Consider the following 26,025-nt stretch of genomic DNA (forward strand, 5'->3'; position numbering starts at 1 on the left):
AAATATTATATATCTATATGTAAATACAACGCGAGCAATATGAATATTTAAGCTCCGTAATTGATATGCAAGCGTTATAGATACAGAAAAGCAAAAATAAATACTCGAATGGATGGTAAATATTTTCATATTCTTTTATGTTTAATTGCATATAATGGCCTCTCTCATATCGCTCTTGAATTATTTTCAAGACCCGCAATTCAATTATCATATGCAAATAAATAAAAGTGTGTTAAAAATTATAAAAAAATTATTAAAATGCAACGGAACTAAAGGAATTCTGTTTATAAATTATACACAACAGCTGATTTTATTTAGCACTTAAATTAATTAAAATATCTATCTATCTATCCCCAATCTAATTCACATGTGCAAATAAAAACAAAATTGAAGTAGAAAGTAAGTGAAAAAATTCTTGAAGGTTCTATAAAAGTTTAAATAAGATTGGTATTCATCGATTTGTACAAAAGATTTTCCCTTTTCGGGGCATTTTTATGTATCTATTTAATTCATCTGTGGATCAGATTTTTTTTCAATTTTTGCTGAGTTTTTGAAGTTAAGCCCCATGTGCTTTATCTGTTATTTTTTGTCATATCCCATTTTTAAAAGCCATTTATTATTTCCTTTTAATTCCATTTTTTAGCAATGAATTAGTTCGAAATGATTTTTTTTTAATTTTTACTTGTATTGTATTCATTCGATCAATAGGTATACATAAGTTTAAGCCTTATATTACATAAATATTAAAAATTATTAAATAATTTCGAACTACACTCGTAATAAAGTAAATTGTTGCTTAAAGCAAATATCAGAACGGACAGAGGCAGTGAGCAAGAGAGTGAGAGAGAGAGGTACAGAGTTCTAGAGTGTGTGAGAGACCAGTTTCTAATGGTGGGTTGCCAAGAAGAGAGCCGAATAGACTCATTGAGTGGGAGAAAGGTAAGAACAGCTGAGCGTTAGGCCTGAAATTTTACATATATTGTTTGGGGCAGCTATTCAGTTGCTTAACGGCGTTTGAACAGCGCGAATTATTGTATTGTTTGGCGCGTTCGTTCGATAATGCCTTAAAGAAGCGAGTTTTTGATACCGAATGCTACGAAGCTGCATAAGACATGTAATTTTAAGTACTATTTAAAAACTGTTCAAATTCAATTGTTAAGCACGACAAGCACAGGTACCTGTTTGCTGGCCATAAAATATTTAAGAGAACACCTAGTCGGCATTTGTAAACAATGTGATATGATAACAAGTATTAGAACTAATCGAATATGCAATTTGACTTAGTTGAATGCACGCGGATTTCCATGAATTGATTAAATGTAAATACAGCACATACTACAAATACATACATACAGTGCGAATAGTTTGTTTGTTTACAATTTTGCTTTTGTTTTTACCGTATTGTTTTTGTTTGTGTGCGTATTGTTGCCAACACGAAAAAAATCAATATGGAGAGCGCACATAGAGAGAGAGAGAGAAAGAGAGTGAGAACGCGTGCTCGCTCACATTCGCCCGCACTCTCTCTCTCTCTCTCTCTAACTGTGCTGCTCACCCTCTGTCTGTTCGCATGTGAAGTTTACCTTCCTTGTTATTTGCTTCCGTGTGCCGAACTTTGTTTAACGTATTTTTGTCTATTCAAAATTGGTTTTATTTGAATGTGAATTTCTTCTTGAATTAAATACTAATTTATTGTTGTTTTTGTTGTTATTTATCTGCCAACATGTTGTTGCAGTGGTTGTTGGCATTGCAGCAGCTCGTAAGTCAATTAAAACGGCAACTGGCTTCGGTTTGGCTGCTGTCATTGCCGCAATACTTGTACGGCTTCCGGCCATTGGTCGGGCCACGGGCGGCGACAAGCCGAGCCAGTCACCAGCGCTGCGGCAAGGCGCCGAGACGCCAACTGGTCATGGACTACATCTTCGAGTGCTTCTTCAATGACACCTTTGAGCGTATCACGCGGAACGGACTGCAGGATAGACAGTCGCGTCGCGATGTCCTCGATCACCTGAGCGCCATCATCAAGGGCTGCTCTGTGGGCCAGAATGTACAGACCGAAGAGGTCGCCAGCATGGCGGTCATTGAAGCTTTGCGTTTCCATCGACTGGCCAAGCAGGGCAACGGCAATGTGAGATTTACGTTTTACGATTTACATATTTTCATCATGGCTTTTGAGTTATTTTTGTTAATTTTCATTCAATACTTTGGGTTAGTTTGTGTGCAGCGAACTATAAAATATTTGCTTTTCGCATAATATGAGAAAAGCTGCCGCAACTGCCTGACTTTCTTGCGTCTTATGGGAGAATAATAATAAAGGTTTTCCATAAATTTATGAGTAGGGATGCTCAACGACTAAAGCGATTAAATTGATATTCTCTGAAGCATAAGGGTTTTGCGTGTTTCCATCAAGTTTGATCAAGATATCTTATGAAAAAAATGAATTCATATAGAGAACTTATCCGAGCTCTCTTTGTCACCTATTTAATATAGCTGTCCGATCTGGTCGACTATGACAATATAGACCTGACTATTTCGACTCTTCCGTCGGTAATAATCAAGAATATAGATCTGCATGGATTTTTTGGAACTAGTTTTGAACACATTCCGTAAGGGTATGCAATGTATCGAAAATAAGCCGACTTAAATATATATTTTAAAATATTTACTAAATAATTATCATTTCAAAAGCCTAATCAATCTGTTATTTACCTTGTTATCGATAAGACCCAAGCGATAATATCAGTGCTGTAAAGTAAGGTGCGCTCATCTCTATGCATCGCTTTTTGAACGGTATTTTATTAAATTTCTTTCTTATCCATCTAAAGCATTGAAAATCTATAAATTTGGCTCTAAATATAATCTATTTAGCCCATAATGAATAATCAATCATGTGATTTTGGGAGCGGGATTTGTATACACATGAATTTATGTACTTTTAAGTCCACAGACACACACACACCCATTTGAGATTAATGTTTAGCTTTTAAGTCCTGCATAATACCAAAGCAATTTGTAGCATATGCGTTTGGTCAAAATGGTTGGCATTTAATTTAAATTTAAATGCGTTTTATGCAAAATCTTTTCATTTTAAACATATGTATATATTTTTATAGAGGGAGTGTAAACGTGTCTCTTGCAGGTCTGCCTCATGGGAAAATATCACAACATTTTGTATATTGCTTTGCGCACCTGTTGGGATTGGGGTGTGCGCGATTCCGAGGTGGTTGTTCAACTGTTGGGTAAGTCAAAGGCACAAACTTAATAATTTAATACACCGACATATGTGTGTGTGAGTGTGAGTGTGTGTGGTGTGCTCTTGGGCATGGCCTTTTGTCTCGCATATTTTAATGAATTTTATGGCATCGCATCAGATTATAACCCTGCTTATATAAGCAAACGAATCTCTTTTAATCACGTGTTTGCCCTAATTGCTAGCTGAAATTACGTTAAGTTGAGGCGAAGGTGTTGCTAATGCGGCTGCTGTTGCTTGTTGCTTGTTGCTCTGTTCGTTGCTTGTTGCATCGTAAAACTTGTAAAGTGCCTTAAAGTGTTGCAGGCTATTTGGGCCATGCCTCTAGAGGCTGCGTTTGTGTGTGTGTGTTGGGTGTTGGCTCTAATTAAAATGCTGCGTAAAACTTGACAGCACGAAGACGAACGGAATTAATGGTATGCCAAAGCTTCAATGCTAAGTGTGTGTGTGTGTATGGTGCGTGTACATGTGTGTGTGTGTGTGTGTGCTGGAACCTCGTGTGTGCCTTGGCCAGCATTACAGCTTGCGTTGTTTAATATACCCTGCACCCATTAATTAGGCATAATGCTTTTATGCGAATGTATGTAATGTCTGTAAAATGTATTTGAGTGCCATATTTAAGCTTAACAAATATCTGTATATAAAGAAGGATGAAATTCCCCTTGTAGCATGTGTGTTTGTGTGCGTATGTTTTTAGAATAACAGCTCGATAGAGGGCATCTGCCAGTCGGGCACGCTCGGCTCGAGCACACCTACATGTTTTTTGTGTATAACGCGTGCAGTTTTACGCTTGCAACAGCAGCCAAAATGCTGTCAGCAGCCCTTCCACCCCGCTGCCCAGCGGCAGCCTGCTCTTAGCCCAGTTAACTAGAGACCTGCGCTTGCTTTTACAAACAATTTCAGTGTTTTTTTTGTTCTTTTTTTGGCTGCTGACATTTCAGCAAGCTTCCGTTTTCCGTTAGCTGCTGCTGTGACTTCATTTTGTGGCAGCCGCCGCACGCAGCATGCATGCTTCCAAAAAAAAAAAAAAAAACAAAATAGAAGGGAAAGCAGGCAACAAGTGCAGATGCGTAATTGGCTCTGTTTGCGGGGCTCCTTTGTTGGAGCTGCTCCTTGTGGAGTTTATGCTGTAATTGCCTCTCTCTCTCTCTCTATGCTCCACAGTGGCCATTTTCGAGTGCGAGAAGACATTCGAGCGCATTTTTTTGGGCGCACTATTTGGGCCACATGCACCGCACTTTATAGCCGGCTGGCGCAGCGATTTTCAGGATCAGGTAAGCCATATATATGCTGCATATATAGTATATACCATTTCCTTTTCGCCTGACAGCATGAAAATGTGCGCGCCATGGTATATTTTCTGAAGCATGCAACACGCAGGCAACTAATGCTGCCCGTGTGGATACCGCGTTTCGAGCAGGAGCGCCAGCTGAGGTGAGTTGACAGTGCGCCGAATTTACGGCTGCCCAGCAAAAGAAAAAGATGAAGGAAACAACTATTGGCAGTGGGCTGTAACCAACTGCACAATACGCTGCACACAGTGTAAAATCAGCTTAAATCAGTTAAAGAAGTAAAATCTCCAAGTTTCAAGCAATGGCCTTCCAATTTTCTAGGCGTGGCTAGATTTTCAGAGAACATCTGCTGTCAAAGACATAGGTTTCCATGGTTTGCACGCCCCTTAAGCGCCCACTAGGGCTTCTCATTTACTTAGTTATTTTTCAAGCTTAAACTTGGCAGCTCGGATCTCACGCCTAGCGCGACGAGCCAGTATACTCCTCTTATACACTTGCACATGGTATGAGAAACATTTTTGTAGCCATGCTCTAAATGCCGCAAGTGCTCGTAGAATGACTTTTCAAGTTGACAATGACAACAATATTTTGTTGCTTGTTATTTTACGTGTACTCGCATGTTATTTCTGTTCGGCTCGAAAGCCAGCGGCTGCTAAAAACTGTTTTCAAGTCTTGCATGCCAAACTTTTGGCAAGATGCGCCAACCTGCGCTATTTGGTCTAATTGGAAAACAACCCATAAGCCTACAGTCATGTATTCCGGTTAATAGGAAGCCGCTATAAACAATTATTCTTATTATAAATGACTATTGAAAGTTTTATAAGTACTATAGAACTTTTCCAAAATGTAAAGAGGCATCTATTTTTAAGCCTTCGCTATTTTGAGTTGCCTATTTCTAAGGCGTTTTAAGAAAGTCGCTTTTGTTTTGAGCAGCGCAAGAGAAATATATTTAACATGTGTAACGCATCTTCATAGCTATATCCGTCTGTCTGTCTGAACGCAAGGATATCAAAACCTTTAAGAGCTAGAGACATGAAGTTTGGAAAGTAGGTCCTCCTAGTGCCCGCACAGTACGCGTTTGTTTCCGATAATCGATTACCAATTAATCGATGTCGAAATCGTGTTTTTTTTCTAACAGCTTTGATAAATAATAACATCTAGAGGCACAAAACTTTTTTAGCTATTCCCACCACATAGCTAAAAATCAAGTAAAAATACCAATTTGTGTTTCATTTAAGCCACAATTTGAATGTAATTTCTACTACTGCAAATTTCATCTAGATCGGCTTAGAGACACAGAAATAATTAATGAAAAGACTAGAACCTCTTACTTGTTTTCTTCTGAAGTTTCTGCATTTTTGTTCACATTTACATGGGCAGTTGGCAGCTTTTGGTTTTTTGTTACCGCTTGAAATTAAACAATTTCTCATTTGATAACAATTGTTTTATAGCCAGTTTTAATTATTCACAAGAATATTATATATATGAATTAAAATTTAAGAGAAGTTAAGCCAAATGTTGCTATGGGATTTTCATTGCGATTTTACGAAAACTTAGGTTTTAGAACAACTTTTTGGTGCCAAAAGAAAATCGACTGCGACTTTGGGTAAATTAATTTGGTGCACGAATTAATACATCATTTTGGTATGCGGAAATTGGTGAAAAAAGACTTGGGAAATTGAGGAAAATTTAATAAATAAATCTGTCTTGCAAGTTGAACAAAAAGCGGCGCCTGTTGCTGCTGTTCTGTTGGGAAATTCGGAGTGAAAAAAACAGAGAAAATTACAAATAAAAGGATTTTAATTAAATTAATACATGCTGCATTGTTTGGGCGCAGTGCGTGTTTGTCAGCCATAATTGAGTAAAAGATGGCGACATTTTACAAGCACAAGCACAGCATACACTCACACACCCACACGCACGCACAAACACACACACACACACACACATTTGAACAATGGCCGCTGCGGCTTTCAATCTCAGACGCTTGTCGGGGCTGGGCTGCTGTTGGTGTCATGTATAATTAAGATTTTCACTTCTAACATGAGCTCAGACTCGTTCTTGCTGGCAGACTCGTTCTTGTACAAGTTTTCTTTTTTAGCTACCACAGATTTATGAACCTGTGTGTGTGTTCGCGTATGTGTATGTTTCTGCTGCGATAAGCTGCAAACCAACTGGCAGCTATGTAAACCTTTGTTATTTTGGCTTTGTTTGCCAGCACTCCGAAGGATTAAAGTCAAAAATGCGTGTAATAAGCGCACATAGCCAACACTCAAGCGCAGAGATACACACACATACATACACAAGACAAGTTGTCTGGCAAACATTAGGGCAACATTTACGATGCCCTTTCGTTGAAGCTTAAACAGTGTCTGCAGCCAAACGCCAACTCAAATGAATAAGCATTAATAGGTGGCTGTATGTGTGTATATATTTATATTTATTTATATGTGTGTGTATGCGTGCATGCTTAAAAGTAAATGCAAGCAATGTAACAATAAGCGTGCCTGTTGGGTGTTGCCAAAGTTGCACAAATCAACGCCGCAAACTAACACAAAATGTTATATGGGATGTATAGAATATATATCTAGAAACATACATAAATATAGCATGAAATATTTTATGCGTATAAAATACATATATTATATGTATTAATAGCAGCTGTTAATCAAACGCATTGTTGCCCCATAGAATTGTAAGAATAGGTATTTATAATCAGAGCTTAAAGTCAAACATATATCGGAAACTGTTTGATTTGCATGCTTACAGCTAAATTTTATGCCACAACAAATATGCTTTATTTGATAAATATATTATGAAGCACTTTCTCTTTATAGGCAGTAGACTGAGTCTACGGAAAGCAGTCTCACTGAAATCCCTTCTGACCATATTGAGCAAGTAGGAAAAGATAATCATCTGATTCTGTGAACAAGATGTCGGCTCACTGCTTGAGAGTCCAAAGCTATCTTAACTTATTTTTAACTTCGACAACAAATTGTCAGTTAAACATTTTATGGAACATATGACACGAAAAGTTTGCAAGCGTAGTTTTTAGCGGAGAAGAGACGCAAGAGTATGAGGAAAAAACTTGTTAAGTGAATTTTCACAAATCCATAACGTTATGGATAAATGTAATAATAGATAACACAATGGATTAATTATTCAATAACTAAACTTTATCGATAACACAATCGTTAACATAATCAATTAAATAAACGATTGCACAGTTTCATTTGTCAAAATTAAAATATTCTTAAATCTCAGTTTAAATGTTTCTGGCAAAATTCCACTTTGCACTTCAAAAATTCAAATTCTTGGCTACTTCTTAAATTGTGCTTACTGGCAGCAGCTTTTCTTGAGTAATTTCAGATCTTTACATGCATTTTATTTTGGTTTCATAAACTTGCTATAGGCCAACAATTTCTGAGATCTAAACTAGACTTTGTCAATTTCTGTCTAGCTGTAAATAAATTTGCACAGGACTTTACAGCTCAGGCTGTGTGGAATGGTAAATTAGCAACTGTTCAACATTGCTACGTGTGTATGTGAGCGTGTGTGTGTGTCTGCATATGTGTAAGTGTATCATCTGCATGTGCGCTGCCGTTGCCTTATTGTGTTTTAGGCTCTTATATGCCCAATTTTATGCGCACACATAAACGCCATTTACACACGCACACAGACGTGTGTGTATGGCTGAGTGTGTGTGTGTGTGTGTGTGTGTGTGTATGTCATTGTATCGCATGTGCCACAAAGCGCTTCAAGTGCATACCCTGAACATGATAATGGCTCAATGGAGCTAAACGCCTTCTAACAACGCTGCGTATACGCAGTATTAAAGCTCTGCTGTCCAGGACAGGTTCATGGCAAGTTCCAATTATCACAGTCGAAGATTAAATACCCTAAAATTATTAATCAGGTTTGTCTAATATTCATATATAAAAGCTGCGATAGTGAAAAGCATTTGCTTATATGTTGGGAACCAAGCTCATAATTGTAAGGTTTGACTACAATATTTTTAAAATTTTAAACATTTGTCCTTGATTCTCGATTTAAAGAAACAGAAACAGAAACATTTGATTCCCCATCTTTCGGATGTCAAACATTATTTGAGTTTTTGTACGAGCAACTATGCACTTTTTAAGTAAATAAATTGCAATTCTATATCAATTTTGAGCTATTGTTCTGTTCTGACCTACTTTGACATGTGAACCAGCAGCAATAAGCAGGATACGTTCAAAACCTGACCGACGTAGACTTGGTGCTGTCTTCCTACAATGCGTCGCACATTTCTTGACAAACTTCCAATACCCTCTGTCAGGGTATAAAAAAAAAACAGAACAGAAAAAATGCCCTACGTGTGACAATGGACAGCAACAGGCACAAGCGAGCTGCTTAATTGCATTGGAGCAGCTTCCAGGGAGTTGCCGAAACCAACTGCCCTCAGTCTAATGTAGTCAAGCCATTTGGTTGGCTGTTAAGGACTTTGCGGGGCTCTGAATAGTGTCTGGCCTAAAAGCAACAACTTTTTTACTTACATTTACGTGGAATTATGTGCTAACCCACTTAGCCAGTGTCATTGTCAGCCAAGTATTTAACTATACGTTTTTTGCAGATTCATTGATGTGCCCATCGAGTCCTGTGGACGATCCTCGCCGCTACGCATTGCGCTGCAGGCAAATGCGCCCGAGCTGCTGCTCATACTGCTCAGGTAAGTGTTGGGGGATGGCTAATAGGGTTAGCCTTGCAGTGCGGTACTTCAATTAGCGCAAACAATATGCATAGCGCTGCGGCACTTGGCGGTGGCAACGACGTCCGCCCTAATGTATGCAACATAAAACTCTATGCGGCGCTTAGCATAATCAAGTGGTACAACTGACAATGACACGCAGCACACCCCACCCCGCCCGCCGCACCCTTGACAGGCGTCACGCCTTCAAAAGCGCCTCTTCTGCGCGAAGCAAATATTAACATTAAATATGAAAGTCGCTGCCATAGCGAATTTGCATGACAAGGCGACGCGACACGACGCGAGGCGTCTCCATAGTGTCTCATGGCCAGCCCCAGCCAAGAAGCCTGCCACAAACTTACGAGCGTGCACTCAACGGCAGCAGCAACAACAACAGCAACTGCATTGAAATATTCATAAAATTTATATGTAAGCGCTTGCAGTTTCAACTAGTTCTCAGCCAGCTCAGACGCCGTCCTTGGTACTGGTTCTGGGCATTTGTATACCCTTGCAGAGAGTACATCATACAGCTGCCAGAGGCACGATCGGTCGAAAATAATATTGTGAACAAACAATAGAAACAACCGGTTGAATGATAAGTTATTGCATCGGAAACCTTTCTGCTATTCAAGACTTCTGGCCGCATCTGAGCAATTATCAGCTCAATTCCCCTATTCACATACTGAAAAAGACGTGAGCCATACGTCTGCAAGGGTACTTAAACTTCGGCTTGCCGCAGTTGGTCGTCTTGTTTTATATGTTGTTTTTGGGTTCTGGTTGCTGCCTTTGCGGTTGGCAATTTATTGTTTTTTAACTCGATATTGCCTGATGTGCATTTCCTATACATTGTTGCCTTGTTGTTCTCGTTGCTGTTGTGCCACGCCTCATTGCTTGTGTAGTCTTTGGCGCGGGCTCTTTCAATTTTTGATGCAGCGCCAAAAAGTATGCTTTGCATTAAAATGTGCATGTTGATTGCCAGCCAAGAAGCGTAGAGCGCAGAAACCCAAGCGATTGCAATCAAATCAGAACTAGCACAAGATATTACAATTTATGCCCTATGGCACGAAATTCAAATGCTGCCAGCAATCGCCATAAAATATTTGAAGTTGCCAGTTGAAAACGAAGCGATAAAAGCTGTAATAGTATTTGTGTAGTTGCAAGCTTTTTTGCAACCAATTAATTCTAACTGCTTGTGCAGCGAAATTCAAACACTTAGATTAGTTTTCAAATGGATTTATTTGCCGCGCAGGGCACTTATTAGAATTTATAAGTTTTAAATTGTTGCTTGGCAGCCAACTCGAATTAGTTGTGCCTAGGTTGCGATCAAAACGAAAGACTGACTGGTTATAACAATATGTAAAGCGAATCGAAACGAAACTCCAATAAGACGCTCGCCGGTTAGAGCGAAGGGCAGCAATGCAAGCAAAGCAATTCAGAAGGAGAGTGGACAGCAGCTTACAAAGAGCGCGCAAAAAAACTATTTGCTCTTAGGCTGTAATTATGATTGTTATTTTCTGCTGTTGGATGATGTCCGCAGCCGTCGGTGTTATCTCTGCTGTTACTTGACCAAACATTCTCCCCCCGTTGGAAGGCAAGGGCTTTCAACATCATCCTGTTTGGGCAGCAAACACAGCTTTCGTACAGCTCTACGTATGACTCCAGTCGCAGTTTGAAGCACAGCAACTCTGGATACCCCATCAGATCCAGAGATCAGCTCTTGCACTCTGGCGAGTGGCCACTTCAGCGGCGGTAGATTCTCATCCTTTACAAGGACAACATCGTTAATGGAGAGTCCAGGCTGAGGAGTGCGCCATTTGGAGCGCTGTTGAAGAAGCGTCAAATACTCTTCGCGCCAACGGGCCCAGAATACTTGTTGGAGATATGTGACGCGCTGAAAATAATTAAGCCGATTGAAGTTAAGCTGCCTTAGATCGGGCTCAATGTATGATGAAGATGGCGCTGTACCCAGGAAGTGTGCGGGTGTCAAGACGTCAAGATCACCTGGATGCTCTGAAAGTGGAAGTAATGGTCGAGAATTAATAATTGCCGTGATGTGGCAGACGAGCGTACGCAGCGAATCGAAATCCAAAATGGAAGAGCAAACAGATCGATAAAAGTGGTGCTTAGCAGTCTTCACAGCGGCTTCCCATAGTCCACCAAAGTGCGGAGAGCGAGGAGGGATGAACAACCATTCAATTGATTCGGTTAGGCAAAACTCGTTAACGGCCTTGACATGCTCGTCTCTCAGGAACAGGCGGTTCAGATCTGCTAGTTCGTTCTTGGCACCTACGAAGTTTGTCGCATTGTCAGACCAGATCCTTGAAGGTCGAGAGCGAGTCAGGATGAAACGTTTTAGGGCGTTTAGAAACGATGTTGTGGACAAGTCCTTTACAAGCTCTAAGTGCACCGCCTTTGTAGCGAAGCATATGAACAGACTGATATAGCATTTCACTGGTGGCCTGTTGCGCACTTCGTTCTTGTAGTAAAATGGTCCACAGTAATCAACGCCAGTGACCATAAAGGGATACGATGTATTAAGACGATCAGCTGGTAGGTCTGCCATTATATGCTCGGCCAATCGTGGCTTGGCACGAAAACAGATTATGCATTTGGCAACAATACTGGAGACTGTTTTTCGACCGCCAATGGGCCAGTACTGGAGCCGAATCGAAGACAATAAAGCGCGAGGTCCAGCGTGTAAGTTTCGTTTATGAAAGTAAACTATGATTGCTCGCGTCACAGGATGCTGACGGGGCAATATAATCGGATGTCGCGCTGAGAAGTCCAACGACGAGTTTTTCAGCCGTCCACCGATGCGAAGTAGGCCGAAGTCGTCAAGGAATGGTGCAAGAGAGGCCATTGAGCTAGACGGTTTGACATGCCTTCCTTCCTTCAATGCCTTGTAGTCATCGCTGAGAGTAGCCATTTGCACTGACCGCAGCAACCAATGTGTGCCATGATGCAAGTGGTCAACGGTTAGTTCAGCTCCTCGGATTCGATTTACAAATTTGTAAACATAAGCAAAGACCCGCTGCAGCTTGGAAAACGAATTGATGAACTTGCAACCAATCGAGAGATCCGGTTGCGCTGCAGTTCCGAGGAGTACCTTGTGTCGAAGTTCTGGTAAGGATTCGACAGGTACACAGGAGGCAGGCCACTCTTCCTTTCCCTTACTGAGAAAACTCGGACCATGGGCCCATAATGGAGACCGGAAGAGCTCACTAGGCAGCGCTCCTCGTGAAATTATATCCGCCGGGTTTAATTCGGTGGGAATATGATGCCATTCCATTCCAGTGGTGAGCTCTTGGATGGCTGCGACTCGGTTGGCAACGAAAACATTGAATTTCGAAGCATCATTGCGAATCCAAGCCAAAGTCACGGCAGAGTCTGACCAACAGTAATACCGACAGTCGAACACTTTCATTTGGCATATTTCGCTGAGAAGTTGAGCCAGTAATGCAGCTCCGCAGAGTTCCAGCTTTGGTACCGTGATGGTTTTCACAGGCGCGACACGCGATTTGGAGCATAAGAGACGCACGCTGGTGTTGCCATTGCACTTTGAGACTGTATAGACGCATGCTCCATAAGCGCTTAGGCTGGCATCACAAAATCCGTGAATCTCCACTGTACTGTCTGATGAGAGTGCTCGACGGGGATACTGGAATTGCTGAGTATACTCAAAATCAGCGCAGAAGTTGACCCAGGCTGTGCTTAAGTGTACGGGCAGGCTCTCATCCCAGTCCAGCTTTTCTCTCCAGAGATCCTGCATAAAAATTTTCGATTTTGTTATTACGGGACCAACAAGACCAAGGGGGTCGTAAAAGCGAGCAATTGCGGAGAGTATTGACCGTTTTGTCAGTCTGGAGGGCAACCTCAGTGGAGAGAAGGAGAAAAGGAAACAGTCTGAAGCGGGATCCCAAACGAGGCCTAACGTTTTCGTGATGTCACTGCCATCGTCAAACTTAAGCAGCGTTTCTCTATCCTCTTCCGGTATGTTTTGGAGTACAGATGTGTCGCTAGAACACCATTTGCGCAGCCTAAAGTTCCCCTTGGCGAGTAGTCCAGATGTTTGTTTCAATATCTCAATTGCTTCTTGAACACAGCTACCACCAGAAATGAGGTCATCCACGTAGAAATCTCTTTTAACAATGTCAGAGCCAATAGGGAAAGTTTTCTGCTCATCCATGGCCAGTTGGTGCATAGCTCGCACTGAGAGAAACGATGCTGGTTTTGTGCCGTAGGTGACGGTGTCTAATTTGTAAATCTGTATCTTCTGATGCTGAGACTCACGCCACAAGATACATTGAAAATAACTGTCTGCGGGTTCGACTCGTACGCATCGATACATTTTGCATATATCGCCTGTCAGGGCGACTGCAAATGTACGAAACCGCATCAGTATCGAAAACAGCTTCGGTTGGATGGTAGGACCTGCCATCAGTGCATCATTCAGCGAGTGTCCAGAGGTAGTAACTGCTGAGCCATCAAACACGACCCTTAGCTTGGTTGTAGTGCTATCCTCCTTCAGCACGCAGTGATGTGGCAGGTAGTACTTGCATTGGCCCAGTGCAGCTGAGGTAACAAGTGACATGTGACCCAAGTCAAGATACTCCTTGATAAATGCTGCATACTGGGGTTTCAATAGTGGATTACGGTCTAGTTTTCTTTCTAAGTTCAGGAATCGACGAACCGCCTGTTGATAGGAGTCACCCAGCGGATACATGCCTAGACGTAGCGGTAAACGAACTGAATAGTCGCCAGTCGACAGACGTTTAAAATTGGCCTGAAAGTGTGCCTCACAGTCGCGTTCCTCCTTGTTTGGTAAGGACTCAGGGTCGGTGCAGCATTCCAATTCCCAAAAACGACGGATTAATTCATCAATCTGTGTATTAGGCTGCAGATGCGAGTCAACCAGCAGATCTGGATTCTCCATTGATCTCATGGCCATGAATGATGATTTTCCAGCATGTGAGGCACCTCCCGTAGCCACCCAACCAAGGCGAGTCTTTTGCAATATCGGCAGTCCAGCAGCTAGTTTAATCTGGCCGACGCATAGCAGATCGAAGAACAGACTGGCTCCAATCAACATGTCGATTTGCTGAGATTTAAAGAATTCAGGATCAGCTAGTTGTATATTTGATGGAATGTTCCATGATGCAGGGTCAAGAGTGAAGCCAGGCTGATTATCGGTGATGGATGGTGCAATCAAGGCCGGGATGCATGTGGAGTACTCCGACACTCGAGATTTGACATTGATGTTGACCGAAAACCCATCGGACGCAAATGCTGCATCACCAATGCCAGAGACGATTGCTGTTGACTTGAATTTGCGCAGCTGGAGCTGATGAGCAAGACGAGAGGTGATGATGTGCAACTGCGACCCAGAGTCGAGCAACGCACGGCAAGGCACCAAGGAGCCAGCGCGATTTTTCACGTTGATGACGGCAGTGGCAAGCAGGACCACATCGTGCTTGAGATGCTGGGCGGTAGTGAGAGGCGAAGATAAAAGTGCCGCCAAGGTGTTTTGGGATGACGAATAAGTTTCGGTATCTTGAGCATTGTTTGGGCTAGAAGCAGCGATGTGACTGCTTGTGTTGCCAAGATGCAACAAGCTATGATGTTTGCTTCCACAAACTCTGCAAGCGCTGGAGCCGCAGACTCTCAGCTGATGTCCCCTTTGCAGGCAGTTTAGGCACAGCGCAAGCCGCTTGGCTTCGTGAAGGCGCAGCAAGGGCGATAAATTTGCGAATTGCAAACATTTATAAATAGAGTGGCCTGCGACTTCACAAAACACACAAGCACTCGTTCCATTCCTAGTCACTACAAACGTTCTTCTACTACTGTTGTTCTGGCCCACCTGGGAGCTAGGCGTGTACATTGCCGTAGCGTGATCCGCATTTTCCAGCCTTTGGCAACGCCTCTCTATGAAGGTTGTAAACCGCTCGCATGATGGTATGACGTCCAACGGCGCATCATCCTCCCAGCTAGCCTGCGTAACGCTATCTAGTTTTTGCAGCAACGTATGTACTATGACGCAACCGGCGATCTGTTCCACACTGCCCATCGATTTTAAAGCACGTAGATGAGAGTTGAGCTTATCTGAAAATTCGCGCAGCTGTGCAGTCGCGCCCTTGTCCACCTTTCTCAAACCCAAAATTTCAGAGATGTGTGCCTGAAAAATAAGACGCTTGTTATTAAAACGCTTATCAAGCAGTTCTAAAGCGGCAGCATAATTTGCGTTTGAAATTTCCAATGAGCGAATTGTATCCAGCGCTGTTCCTTTAAGGCATGACCGTAGATGCTGGAGTTTTTCAATGTTGGTCAAATACGGATCCTTGTCAATGACCGTGGTGAACAGGTTCGAGAAATCGGCCCATTCTGTGTAGCCTCCACTAAACTCCGGCAATTTAAGTTGAGGCAATCGAGAGTGGTTTGGAACAACGAAGGTAGAACGCGAGTCATCGGCTGCGGCTGAATTGAAGGTGGAACAATGCGGAATCTGCTGAACCTTGCTTCGATTTCCGCGCTCGCGTTGAAGGGACAGCCGTAGCTGCCTAATAGTTGACTCAAAACTTGTCTGAAGATCCTCATCAACGCTGGCATGATCCACCTCCAACAAACCATCACAGACTATCTCAAATTTCGCCTGCAAGTCAGATGCCATGCTTATGTAATCTTGCAGCTCGTAGTCATCAACATCGCGAAGTCGAGCGGGATCAAGTTCCGAGGACAATCTATTGAGTCGATCAGTTAAATTCTTGATCTTTATTTTAAAAACAGCAGCCTGGGTTCCAACCGCCACTTGACTAGCTGATGTCGCCTCATCATTTCCATTTGCACTTGCACCTTCATCAAACATTATGAATGTAGCGCACAACAAGGTTCACACAGCCGAACTACAATACAAGTCTGATCGCGCAAGTGTTCGTTCGAGCGAGATAGCGTATAGCGGGTTATAGCGCGCAACGATTAGCGGGGATTTGCTACGGCGTTTATGTATAACAACCAACTGTATGCAGATGCGCAAGCAAACGGCTCACCACACAGCTTTGCCCGAACTGATAACTGTCCGTTGACACGACAAGAACGAAGTACAAGAAAAAATAGAAAAAATGAAAGAAAGAAAAATCACGTCGGGGTCACCAAAATGTGTAGTTGCAAGCTTTTTTGCAACCAATTAATTCTAACTGCTTGTGCAGCGAAATTCAAACACTTAGATTAGTTTTCAAATGGATTTATTTGCCGCGCAGGGCACTTATTAGAATTTATAAGTTTTAAATTGTTGCTTGGCAGCCAACTCGAATTAGTTGTGCCTAGGTTGCGATCAAAACGAAAGACTGACTGGTTATAACAATATGTAAAGCGAATCGAAACGAAACTCCAATAAGACGCTCGCCGGTTAGAGCGAAGGGCAGCAATGCAAGCAAAGCAATTCAGAAGGAGAGTGGACAGCAGCTTACAAAGAGCGCGCAAAAAAACTATTTGCTCTTAGGCTGTAATTATGATTGTTATTTTCTGCTGTTGGATGATGTCCGCAGCCGTCGGTGTTATCTCTGCTGTTACTTGACCAAACAGTATTCTCTCAATTGCACATTCAATTCAACTAGACATTTTCAGAGCTAACATTTGAGTACAGACATAAATAAAATGTCCTGGATCTTTGGTATGTATCACATTCTTGGAGTTTAAATTGTCTAAACGCATCATGCATATGCATATTTTCCCAATTACATAGTTACATAACATTCAATTCACATGCAAAATATCGTTTAGAGTTGGATGTGTGTAAACGAATCACCAAATGATGAATGAATATGAATGAAAATAAATTCATTGTTTCGTTAGAACATACTTTACTTTGGTTAAGCAATTTGTAATATTGTAGCCTTATTCAATAAAATTATGCTATTTACACCAAATTATATATATTTAGTCCCCGTCAAGCTTACAAATATAATTTTCGACCAATTGAGTATGTTTCGAATAAATCTAATTTCCTGTGCTTGTTGAAGATTTATTTCAAGCGTTCCTAATAGAAACATAATTATTTCGATGTTTGGATTTAATTTCTCCTTTTCATATCTCTTAATGCTCCATCGCATTGTTGTATATATAATATTCTAGGTCATAAGTACATAAATAGTTTGCGCAATATATTATCAGTCTGTAGTCAAGGTAAAATTCAAGTCAGCTGTCTCAATTGCGATGGCAGGGATTGATAGGAGTGTGGGAAAATTGAAATGAGGGTTGAGTACTTCCCATTAAGTCGCCCATTGAGCTAAGTAGTTTTCTGTTGTTGTTATTGTTGTTATTGTTGTTGTTGTTGTTGCTGCTGTTGCTGTTGTTGCATCGTAGCCTTGTTACCTCTGATTTTCAATTCTCGATTGATTTCGCTGCTGATGCAGCTATAAATTGTGAATTGCTATTGCTTGCGCTCTTCATTTGTGTTTTGCTTTACGCTTTGTTACTTTTTATTTTAAATTGGCCATAAAATATGCAAATTACCGCAATTGTAGAGAATTTTTCCACGCACTTTTCCTCATATACTCATATATATTTATGTATGCGTGTGTTTATCTGTAGTAAATTATGCCAAAGACATATTGTGACTGATACAAAAATTGCGCATTCATACACTCAGAAAAAAGAGCAGAAAATGTTCTATATAAATATAGCTCATATGTTAAAAGGGTGGTAAGATTCTTGACACGTGTGCCACATATTTGAATAGCTGAACTGTTTTTATTTAAAAACTCAAATTTCGATTAATATTCCTCTGGTAGCTATTTACTTTTTAGATTTACTATATGGAAAACTGGGGTCAAGTCAGCTGAGAAATACCAAGAGAAAAAAAAAAACCTAAAGGACTCAGCTGTTAAGAATAAACAATAATTCATATTAAGTTTTTGAGGGTTAGTTTTTTTCCTAGCAAGAGTAATAACCTATTTATGATACATTTAAAAGGGCGAAAGAGTATGATGTTAATACATACTAATTGTTCAATTATTATTAATATTATATTTTGGATAATTTTTGATGTTTAATATATTCATTAATATTTTTTATTATTTTTACTTGATAATGAAGCAAATGATGTTTGACTCATCTTCAGCACAAACAAGCGTAAAATAAGCGTAAACAATTTGCATTCGAGCTTTCGTTCAGTGCTTATATAAATTGTTAAATATAAATGACGAAGCTTATCTGAGCGAAATGCAAATTGAAAAGTAGAAGAAGCGAATGAGACATTTTGAAAAACATTTTCAATTTAAAATGTGACAATGCTGATGCGGTTCAGCGTACAACATTTGCCATTCGCTGCGAGCTGCCATTGCCGCATGCCACATTTGCACTTCATTTGCAATTTACCACAGTGTGAGTGCGCTTGTGTGTGGGTGTGTGCTGGCGTGCGTGTGAGTGTGAGTGCGAGTGTGTGCACATGACACCGCGTCGACAACATGACCGCGAACCGTGTTCTGTTCATTATTTCATTTGTGCATACTGTTTATCAGCACTTCAAACATTTATTACCAGTTACCTTGCATCGCGACGGGCTGGTGCGGTCACCGGTTCGAATCCTCTACAAGCATACTTGAGCTGAACGTCGTCTACAAATTACAGTTAACCGCAGAGCATTTGCCCACCTCTTTGGCCCGACCGCAAGCTAACCAACTACGTGCCCCAGCTGCTGGCTACTGGCTACTGGCTACCGGCTGCTGGCAGCTCGTTGCACGTAGCCAAATTCGTGACAGCTTCTCATTTCATTTCAGATATGGGGCCGCACCGCAGCCACCCGATGGAGGCACCTCCGTGATAATTGCGCTGCTCGACAAACTCATCGAGAATGGACGCAATTACAGTTACGAACTGGTTCTCTGTCTCAAGATACTCCTGCGGAATGTGTCCATGATCGAAATGCCTTTTAAGGTGAGTCTCAAAGCACGAAAGTGAAATTTAAGTATGCGTTCCCAAATACAATTTCTCCTCTATTTCGCCAAGTATCTTAAAATAATATGATGTAGCATTTTTAACATTTATCATTATTAAACTAGGTTAAAGGCGAATTTAAGTCGAAAATGTTTATGAGAACATGTGCCTTTTATCCATTTGCCTGCTTGACAGAGCAAAATCGTACCAACTTCACATGCGGGGCACGAACTGTCTGTCTTTATCAGCTTGCCCAATTCCTATCCTTTTAACTTTTTGCTCACTTTTAAGCTTCCCCTCTCTACTCTTTTCAGCCCATAGTGTATGCGTCACGTCGTGAAATGTTTTTCGAGCGCTATGGACGACTCCTAATGGACAAAATCATTGGCAAGGAACAGGTCTATGGCGTGCCCACACTGCGACACTTGTGCCGGTAATTATCAACTGAGAACTGAAAGCGAACTTTGCTATCGGCTGTGCCCGCCACTGTCCACTCGTCTTTGAAGTTCTGGCTCCTCGGCTCCGTGAAAGGATGATGGTCTGACAGCTAAAGCACATGGCTACTGTTGGTTGGCAACCAAGTGAAACTTTCTTTCTTATTCAATTACTTTGGCTTAGATTTTGCTGCTACTGCTGCTTCTGCTACCTCAACGTTACCCTGACTTTCGACGGTTCTCACAGTTTGCCGCGATAAGCCCGGAAAATTTAATAAGCACAAAAGTCGAAGAAGCGATTCTCCACGGCCCGACTGGGCCTGTCTGATTGATAGACAGTTTGACAAAGCATTTTGTTGACGCTTCTGTTGCGCCTGCCAACTGTATTGTTTCTTATCTCCTGATATTGGGTATAATGGTTTTTCGCAAGCGTTGGTAACACCCAGAAGGAAATATCTCCGACGCCTTAAAGTATATAATTTCATCTAGCCTATTCCTCTGTCCAGCTACCTGCTTGTTCGTCCGTCTGTCTATGTATACCCTTTAATCTCAGAAACTTTAAAAGCTTCATACTTTAAAATTTGCAATATATGTATACGCAGGACGAGCTTGTCAATTTTGAGAGTTTATTTGTTTTTGGCATAAGTAGAGAATTTTAGTATAGTTCATTTTTGTGCTTAGACATATTTGGCTGTCCTATCTATGCCCTGAACATTAGGACAAGTTTCAAGAACTTGCTTGTATGCGTGTGTGTGTGCACGTATAAAACGTGTGTGCTGTGTGTTTCTATGTATCAAAGGAAGCTGCTGTGTACAGGGTATTTACTAGTCGAGCACTCACTTCTGAAGTTTTTTTCTTTGGCCAATGCCGTTGCTTCTTTTGTGATGTGGCTTGCCGGAAACTCGCTTGCCTTTTGTCTATTATGTCAATCTCTTGGCCTTATCGGGCTCTCGACTTTGTCGCATTTTGGGCAAAGTTGCGTTTAGGCCAACTAGCTAACAGCTGTTGGCCAAATTTAATTGAATTTCGTGCAAATTTGATTAGTACTCAGCATTTAATCGATAAGCTGTCAAGCTATTTACTAATTTAATAAGTTGGCAAAAAAGTTAGGTGTGGCCTGACGTCCGCACTCAGATCGGATTTCAGTGCGGATTGTGGCAAGAGGCACACTTTGACCCCAACTTATGTTATTTGCTTCACATGTTTGATATTTGTCAACTCACGTGTCACATAAAAATCCAACGACTTTGCCCCACACAAGCCACGTGTTCTTGTGTGTGCTTATGATACCCAGTAACAAGTGTTTGATACAAGCAGGCATTTCCCTGTGTTCAATACAAGTCTATCGGTTTCAATATCCGGGTATATATTCGTGTGCTGTATGAAGAAAATTACTCAGTAAGTCAACTATGAATTGACGGTTATTATTCGAGTTTTCTTGGGGATTTCCAAAGATTAATTAGTCACTCATTTTAACAACGTTATCCGCAGCTTAAAGTACAGATGAATCCTCTTTTAATCTTTAGCTAGAATATAATATAATTTTCCCACTGTTTTCACAGCTGTATATGATTTTTTTTGGTTTTGGCAGATGTGTATGATATAAATTTTGGGTATTTACTTTTTAAATCTAGCCAGAACATGAATTGAAAGTGCAAAGACCAAACCTGACCACAGCCTACTTTTGCTCGGCTTAGTATTTCTCTACAAATTTCAGCTATACCTTTCCAACACATTTTCTACATTATTGATATTAATTTTTCCCTTTGATATATTTTAAATAGAGTTTAAACTATGTTTATTGCGGGGTATCTTCTGATTAAGCAAACTCTACTAAAATATTTGCGTTATTTTTATCTGCTTGGTATTTACCAGTTTGCCAATGTGATTTTCCTAGGTGAATGTTTGTGCAGTGCAACCGCGCACTTGCATATCGAATGACCGCATGTGTATATATTTTCTTAAAAAATATATATGGAGGTTTATATATTATTTATATATTTATTTATTTTATGCGCATATTGCATATTGCGCAGTTGTCGTAGCATTTGCCAGTCAGATTTCAATTGCTGTGGCTGCTGCTCCCGCTTGGCTCTTGATTTATGCAATTTTCTTTAACATTTCGCTTTCATGTAAAATTTATTTTGCTTTGAAAGGCAAGCGCTTTTCAATTTGAGGCTCATTAATGTCACTCAGGCGAACCCATGCGCTGCCACAAAGCGCATTCAAGTCTTAGTCTACATGTTGCGCATACGCCGCGTATACGCTTTTTTAATACCCTTGCACAGGGTCTTATTTTAGCAGAGCCTACGAAGCAGCTCGGTCTATTCCTATGCAATGGAATCTCTCAGTAGAAAACAAATCCCTCAGAAATAACAAGGTTCGCTGTCTGTCAGCAAGAGTATTTAACATTCGCTGTCTCGCACACAGTCGTGTTCTCTTTTCTTCTATGATCGCTTAGTAGCTGGCGCTTTGGGACGCGCCTGCATTCATTGGTGGCGCCTCGTAAAGTGGTCAAAAGAAGAGGCGCACATAATTTGCAGCCCTCAATAATGTTGACAACGCAAATTAACGGCTACATAAAAAGTTGCTCCCAGTTGGCTGCGGCGGACAGCTTATGCGACAGATTAGCATATTTTAAAGCTGATGTCGCGTTTTATGGAGTCCATTTTTTGCGTTCAAGTTTTCTGAATATAACACACAGAAATTCACAATTGCCTCTCGTGTGCGCACTTTTACACACACATACAAACACACATGCGAGTATTAGCAAGTTTGCTCTGTGGCCTTCGCGAAAGCAGATTTCACTATGCCTTAAAAAGACGCTTGATTGCGCGCGAATCAAGTGGGGAAAGTGAAAAAGTGTACGGAATAAGAAAAGAACGAAGAAAAATCTACACACAATTTCCGGTACTTGAACTTCTTCTCTCGTCCGCTTTGCACGCTGTATCCTAAGGCAAAAAGAGTATATTCGTTAAAAGTAGAATGTGCCTGTCTCTCTATATTTGTCAAAGATATATTTTTTTTGTTAACATATGCAATATGCAAGGTTGTTACAAAAAACTTGGCATAAATGCCGTTCGAGAAAATGATAAATATTTGTTCGTAACGCCCTGTAAAAAAGGCCCTTCTGTAGTATATTCAGATAAAAAACATTCCATTAGCTACTGCTCGATGCTTACGAAACCAAATTTGAAATATATATTCTTATTTAACGTGCTTTTTGATCTCTCTCCATATTTCTCACGCTCCTCATAATATCGATTAATATCGATTTTGAGACTTAGTTTTCTATGCAAAATGTGAGAGGAATGTATGCTAATCTTGACATATTGGTTCTCGTATAGCATATACATATACATAACTTATTTTTTAAGGTGGAGCCTTGCACTTTTGTATATCTACACTCAAGAACACCCAGAGCAGAGAACCAGCGTGTGTGTGTGTGTTTTTATTGGGTATGTGTGTGTGTAAAGAAGGTAACTAGAAGGCTTGTGAAGTCAGCTTCTCGCTGGCTGCAGGGCATCTCCTAGTCGGGCACTACCAATTGGGCATATTGTTTCCGTTTTTGCCGAATGCCACAAAAAAATCGCATAAGCAAAGTTGTGCAAAAGTAAAGTTTATAAAAATTTTCTTACAACAAAAGTTTTAAGCACATGAACTTTGCTGAGCTTAGCTCAGTTTTGTTGTTGTTGCTGTTGTGATTCTCTACTTTTTTCTATATCAGCTTATTATGTGAAACTTAAATTAATTTATGAAATAGCTGCTAAAGATTGACAGGCAGTGGGTTGAGCTGCAAAAGGCAAAAGTGTAACTTGCTAAAAGCTGGTAGTTTCACGAGGATTTTCTGGTAATATATTTAACAAATTTAGCTGAAAGATAGTTTCTGAGCCCAAAGTAAAACACAAATATTTGTAATATTATAACCAAATTCTTTCTCTTTCCCCTCTGCTCGCTCAGTTGTCGTGTTCGGGATATACTGCGAGAACATAATCAACTGCCGAACGGCATCGATACGCTGCGCCTGCCCAAGCGACTGCAGCGCTACATAGACCTCACCGAGGAGCTGGAGGGAACGGAGCTGCAGCACCAGCAACCACAGCCGCTGCCCGAGAAGCCAATGCAGCGGCTGACAAGCGCCATGCAGCGACTGGACACCATCAGCAGCAGCGGCGCAGAGAGCGAGGATGAGAGTGAGAATCATGTGCAGCTTCTGGAGGCAGTAACCGATGCTGAGAAGGCAGCTGTCGCCGCCTTTATGGCCACTGGCGATGGCGCCATCACCGACGAGGCCAAACAAGCGGCCGTTGCCGCCTATGTGGCGGCCAACGAAGCCGGCCAAGCCCCGCAGAGTCCTCCCCACCCGCCTCGCCCACCCTCCCCAATAAGCTAACTATAAAGTTATGTTACACTCACCGATAGGTCTCCTCGCTAATGTTTATGCGACCGGGCACGCCGGTGGTTTCGGTGCGACTCGTCAGGTTGACGGTGTTGCCAAAGAGGCAATAGCGGGGCACACGATTCCCGATGACGCCGGTGACCACCTCGCCCGAATGGATGCCAATGGTGATTTGCTGTGTTGGCGTTGAAAAAAATAAAAATATTTAAGACATTATATATAGGACAAGCGAAGCTCTTTATTTTCTAATTGATTTACTGAATAAAATGTAACTTAACACCCAGCCAAAAAGCATGTGCCACGCGCAGATTACCAAGTCCAACACTTCATTGTGCTAATAAAGTTTCAGCGCAAAAAATAAAAGGAAAAAACAAAAAAGATGAGTAAAACCCTCAGCAAAAGCCAACAAAAATGGCTCAAGTTCTGCACGAAAATGTTCCAAGTTGCAAGTTCCAAGCCAAACCAAGAAAAAGTTGCCACAATTACTTTGAAAAAGTTGCACTTGCTACTGCCTTTGCCTCTGCTAGTGCTACTGCTGCTGCTGCGGTGGGCAAAACTTTGCTTTAATTAAATTTAAAACGAAATGAGCTGCGGCTGCGGCAAAGTACCAAAAACCAAAAACCCAAAAAGCAAAAGGCGACAATTCTCCGTAGGTGACGTTGCCAAAAATGGTCAGGAATGTGTAGGTGAGCAAGTAGGGCAGCATGTGTGCTTGGCTAGAGTTTCAAAGACTAACGTTTGAAAGCTACAATTGCAATAACAATGCATTGGACTGGATTTTTGGACTAGGAGTTACCCTTTACCTTATAGCTTCTTGATAGGCTTTCAAGCATATAAATGTTTTAAGCTATCGGAAATAAACCTCATGGTTTAGGTAAGATGTCTTACTGTGCTCCTTGTAGTTCACAAAATAGGAAATGATAAACCCCCATCCAACTTAAGAGTTTGATATAAGTATATGTGCAAAAAGTATCGGCAATAAGCAACCCCTTTACCCTCTAATGATTATCTACAGGGTATTAAAATAACATTACGCTGCAGTAATTACGTGTCTTAGTTTAGCCAATAGAACATGAGAGGTCACACAAGAGTGCAATGTGGGAAAAACTGTCGAAAACTTTACTCCATTCATTTGGACAGCATTGAAAAGCGAGGCCAAGCTTTTATATTTGTATTTTTAGTCCCGAACTGCAACTAGGTTGCATCCAGAAACTGAGTGGTAACTGAATCAAATCAATGCCTGGCAGACCATGTGGCAGCAAAATGCAATTTTGATAAGTGAGTTTAGCACGAAAGTGAAGTTGTTATAGTCTCCTCCTCTGCCTTTCGCTTCACTTTTCTATATCTCTCAAAATAAGTGTAAGAGTTTAGCAACAGTTGAATATTGGAAATTTTTTTCATTTATTAGCGCAGATAGTTGCATAGAAAATGATTTATCTCCAAAAAAATATTACAAACTTATCATTTAAATTAAGCGTCTTCTGTTGTCCTTTTTCATGGCATGAAAGAAGTAGCCATGTCCTTTTCTTTCCTATCTGATAGACGCAATTCTTGCACATTTTTGTAGGGTATGTTTAGAATATGCAAGTGTACATTTTTTTTTATCAATTGTAGCAATATTTATTGATTTCAAGCAGCTAGCAAACGAAAAGAAAACTTTTGGCTGGCGAAATAGCGTTGCATAATTGGCTTCATAAAATGTTTGAGCGGCGGTTGGGGGCTCTGCCTGGCATAGTATTGTGTTTCATTTTCATTGTTTTTGCAGTGCCGTTTTCCGTTTCCTTTATTTTTGTTCTCATTCTGTTTGTTATCGGCAGCTAATGAAGCGCGAAATAGCAGAGCAACATGGCCCAGAACGCTGTGGGCTTTGTTAATTGCATTTGGAACTATCTATCAAGTTGGCTCGTTGCCTGTCGGAAGGCAAACGAGTTCTGTCTGGCTGTCGTTAGAAGTTCGATTTTTTTTGGGTCTTTCTCCTATTTAGTTTGTTTTTTTTTTGA

General features: G+C 41.1%; 3 protein-coding genes across 5 annotated transcripts in view; 1 reads left to right on the forward strand and 2 right to left on the reverse strand.

The window, feature by feature from the left end:
* The window catches only part of Gycbeta100B (guanylate cyclase soluble subunit beta-1-like), a 59,711-nt gene that overhangs the window by 2,861 nt on the left and 30,825 nt on the right, over nt 1-26,025 (reverse strand). For all 3 annotated transcript variants that reach the window (XM_070207717.1, XM_070207716.1, XM_070207715.1), the window contains exon 16: nt 24,043-24,200. In XM_070207717.1, coding sequence (XP_070063818.1) covers nt 24,043-24,200 — 158 coding nt within the window. The remainder of the gene's footprint in view (nt 1-24,042; nt 24,201-26,025) is intronic.
* Nucleotides 1,038-24,049, forward strand: stops (SOCS domain-containing protein stops). The gene is made up of 9 exons (XM_002055885.4): nt 1,038-1,114; nt 1,733-2,125; nt 3,137-3,236; nt 4,412-4,521; nt 4,578-4,681; nt 9,152-9,247; nt 19,036-19,192; nt 19,507-19,625; nt 23,587-24,049. Exons 1-9 carry the CDS (start codon nt 1,091-1,093, stop codon nt 24,017-24,019), a joined length of 1,536 nt encoding a protein of 511 aa, XP_002055921.2. The 5' UTR covers nt 1,038-1,090; the 3' UTR covers nt 24,020-24,049.
* LOC138911002 (uncharacterized) lies at nt 10,426-16,856 on the reverse strand. Its single transcript, XM_070207713.1, has 2 exons — nt 11,336-16,856; nt 10,426-11,275 (listed from the first exon to the last, which is right to left on the reverse strand). Exons 1-2 carry the CDS (start codon nt 16,122-16,124, stop codon nt 10,824-10,826), a joined length of 5,241 nt encoding a protein of 1,746 aa, XP_070063814.1. The 5' UTR covers nt 16,125-16,856; the 3' UTR covers nt 10,426-10,823.

Source organism: Drosophila virilis, chromosome 2, assembly GCF_030788295.1.
Source record: "Drosophila virilis strain 15010-1051.87 chromosome 2, Dvir_AGI_RSII-ME, whole genome shotgun sequence".
Lineage (NCBI taxonomy): Eukaryota > Metazoa > Arthropoda > Insecta > Diptera > Drosophilidae > Drosophila > Drosophila virilis.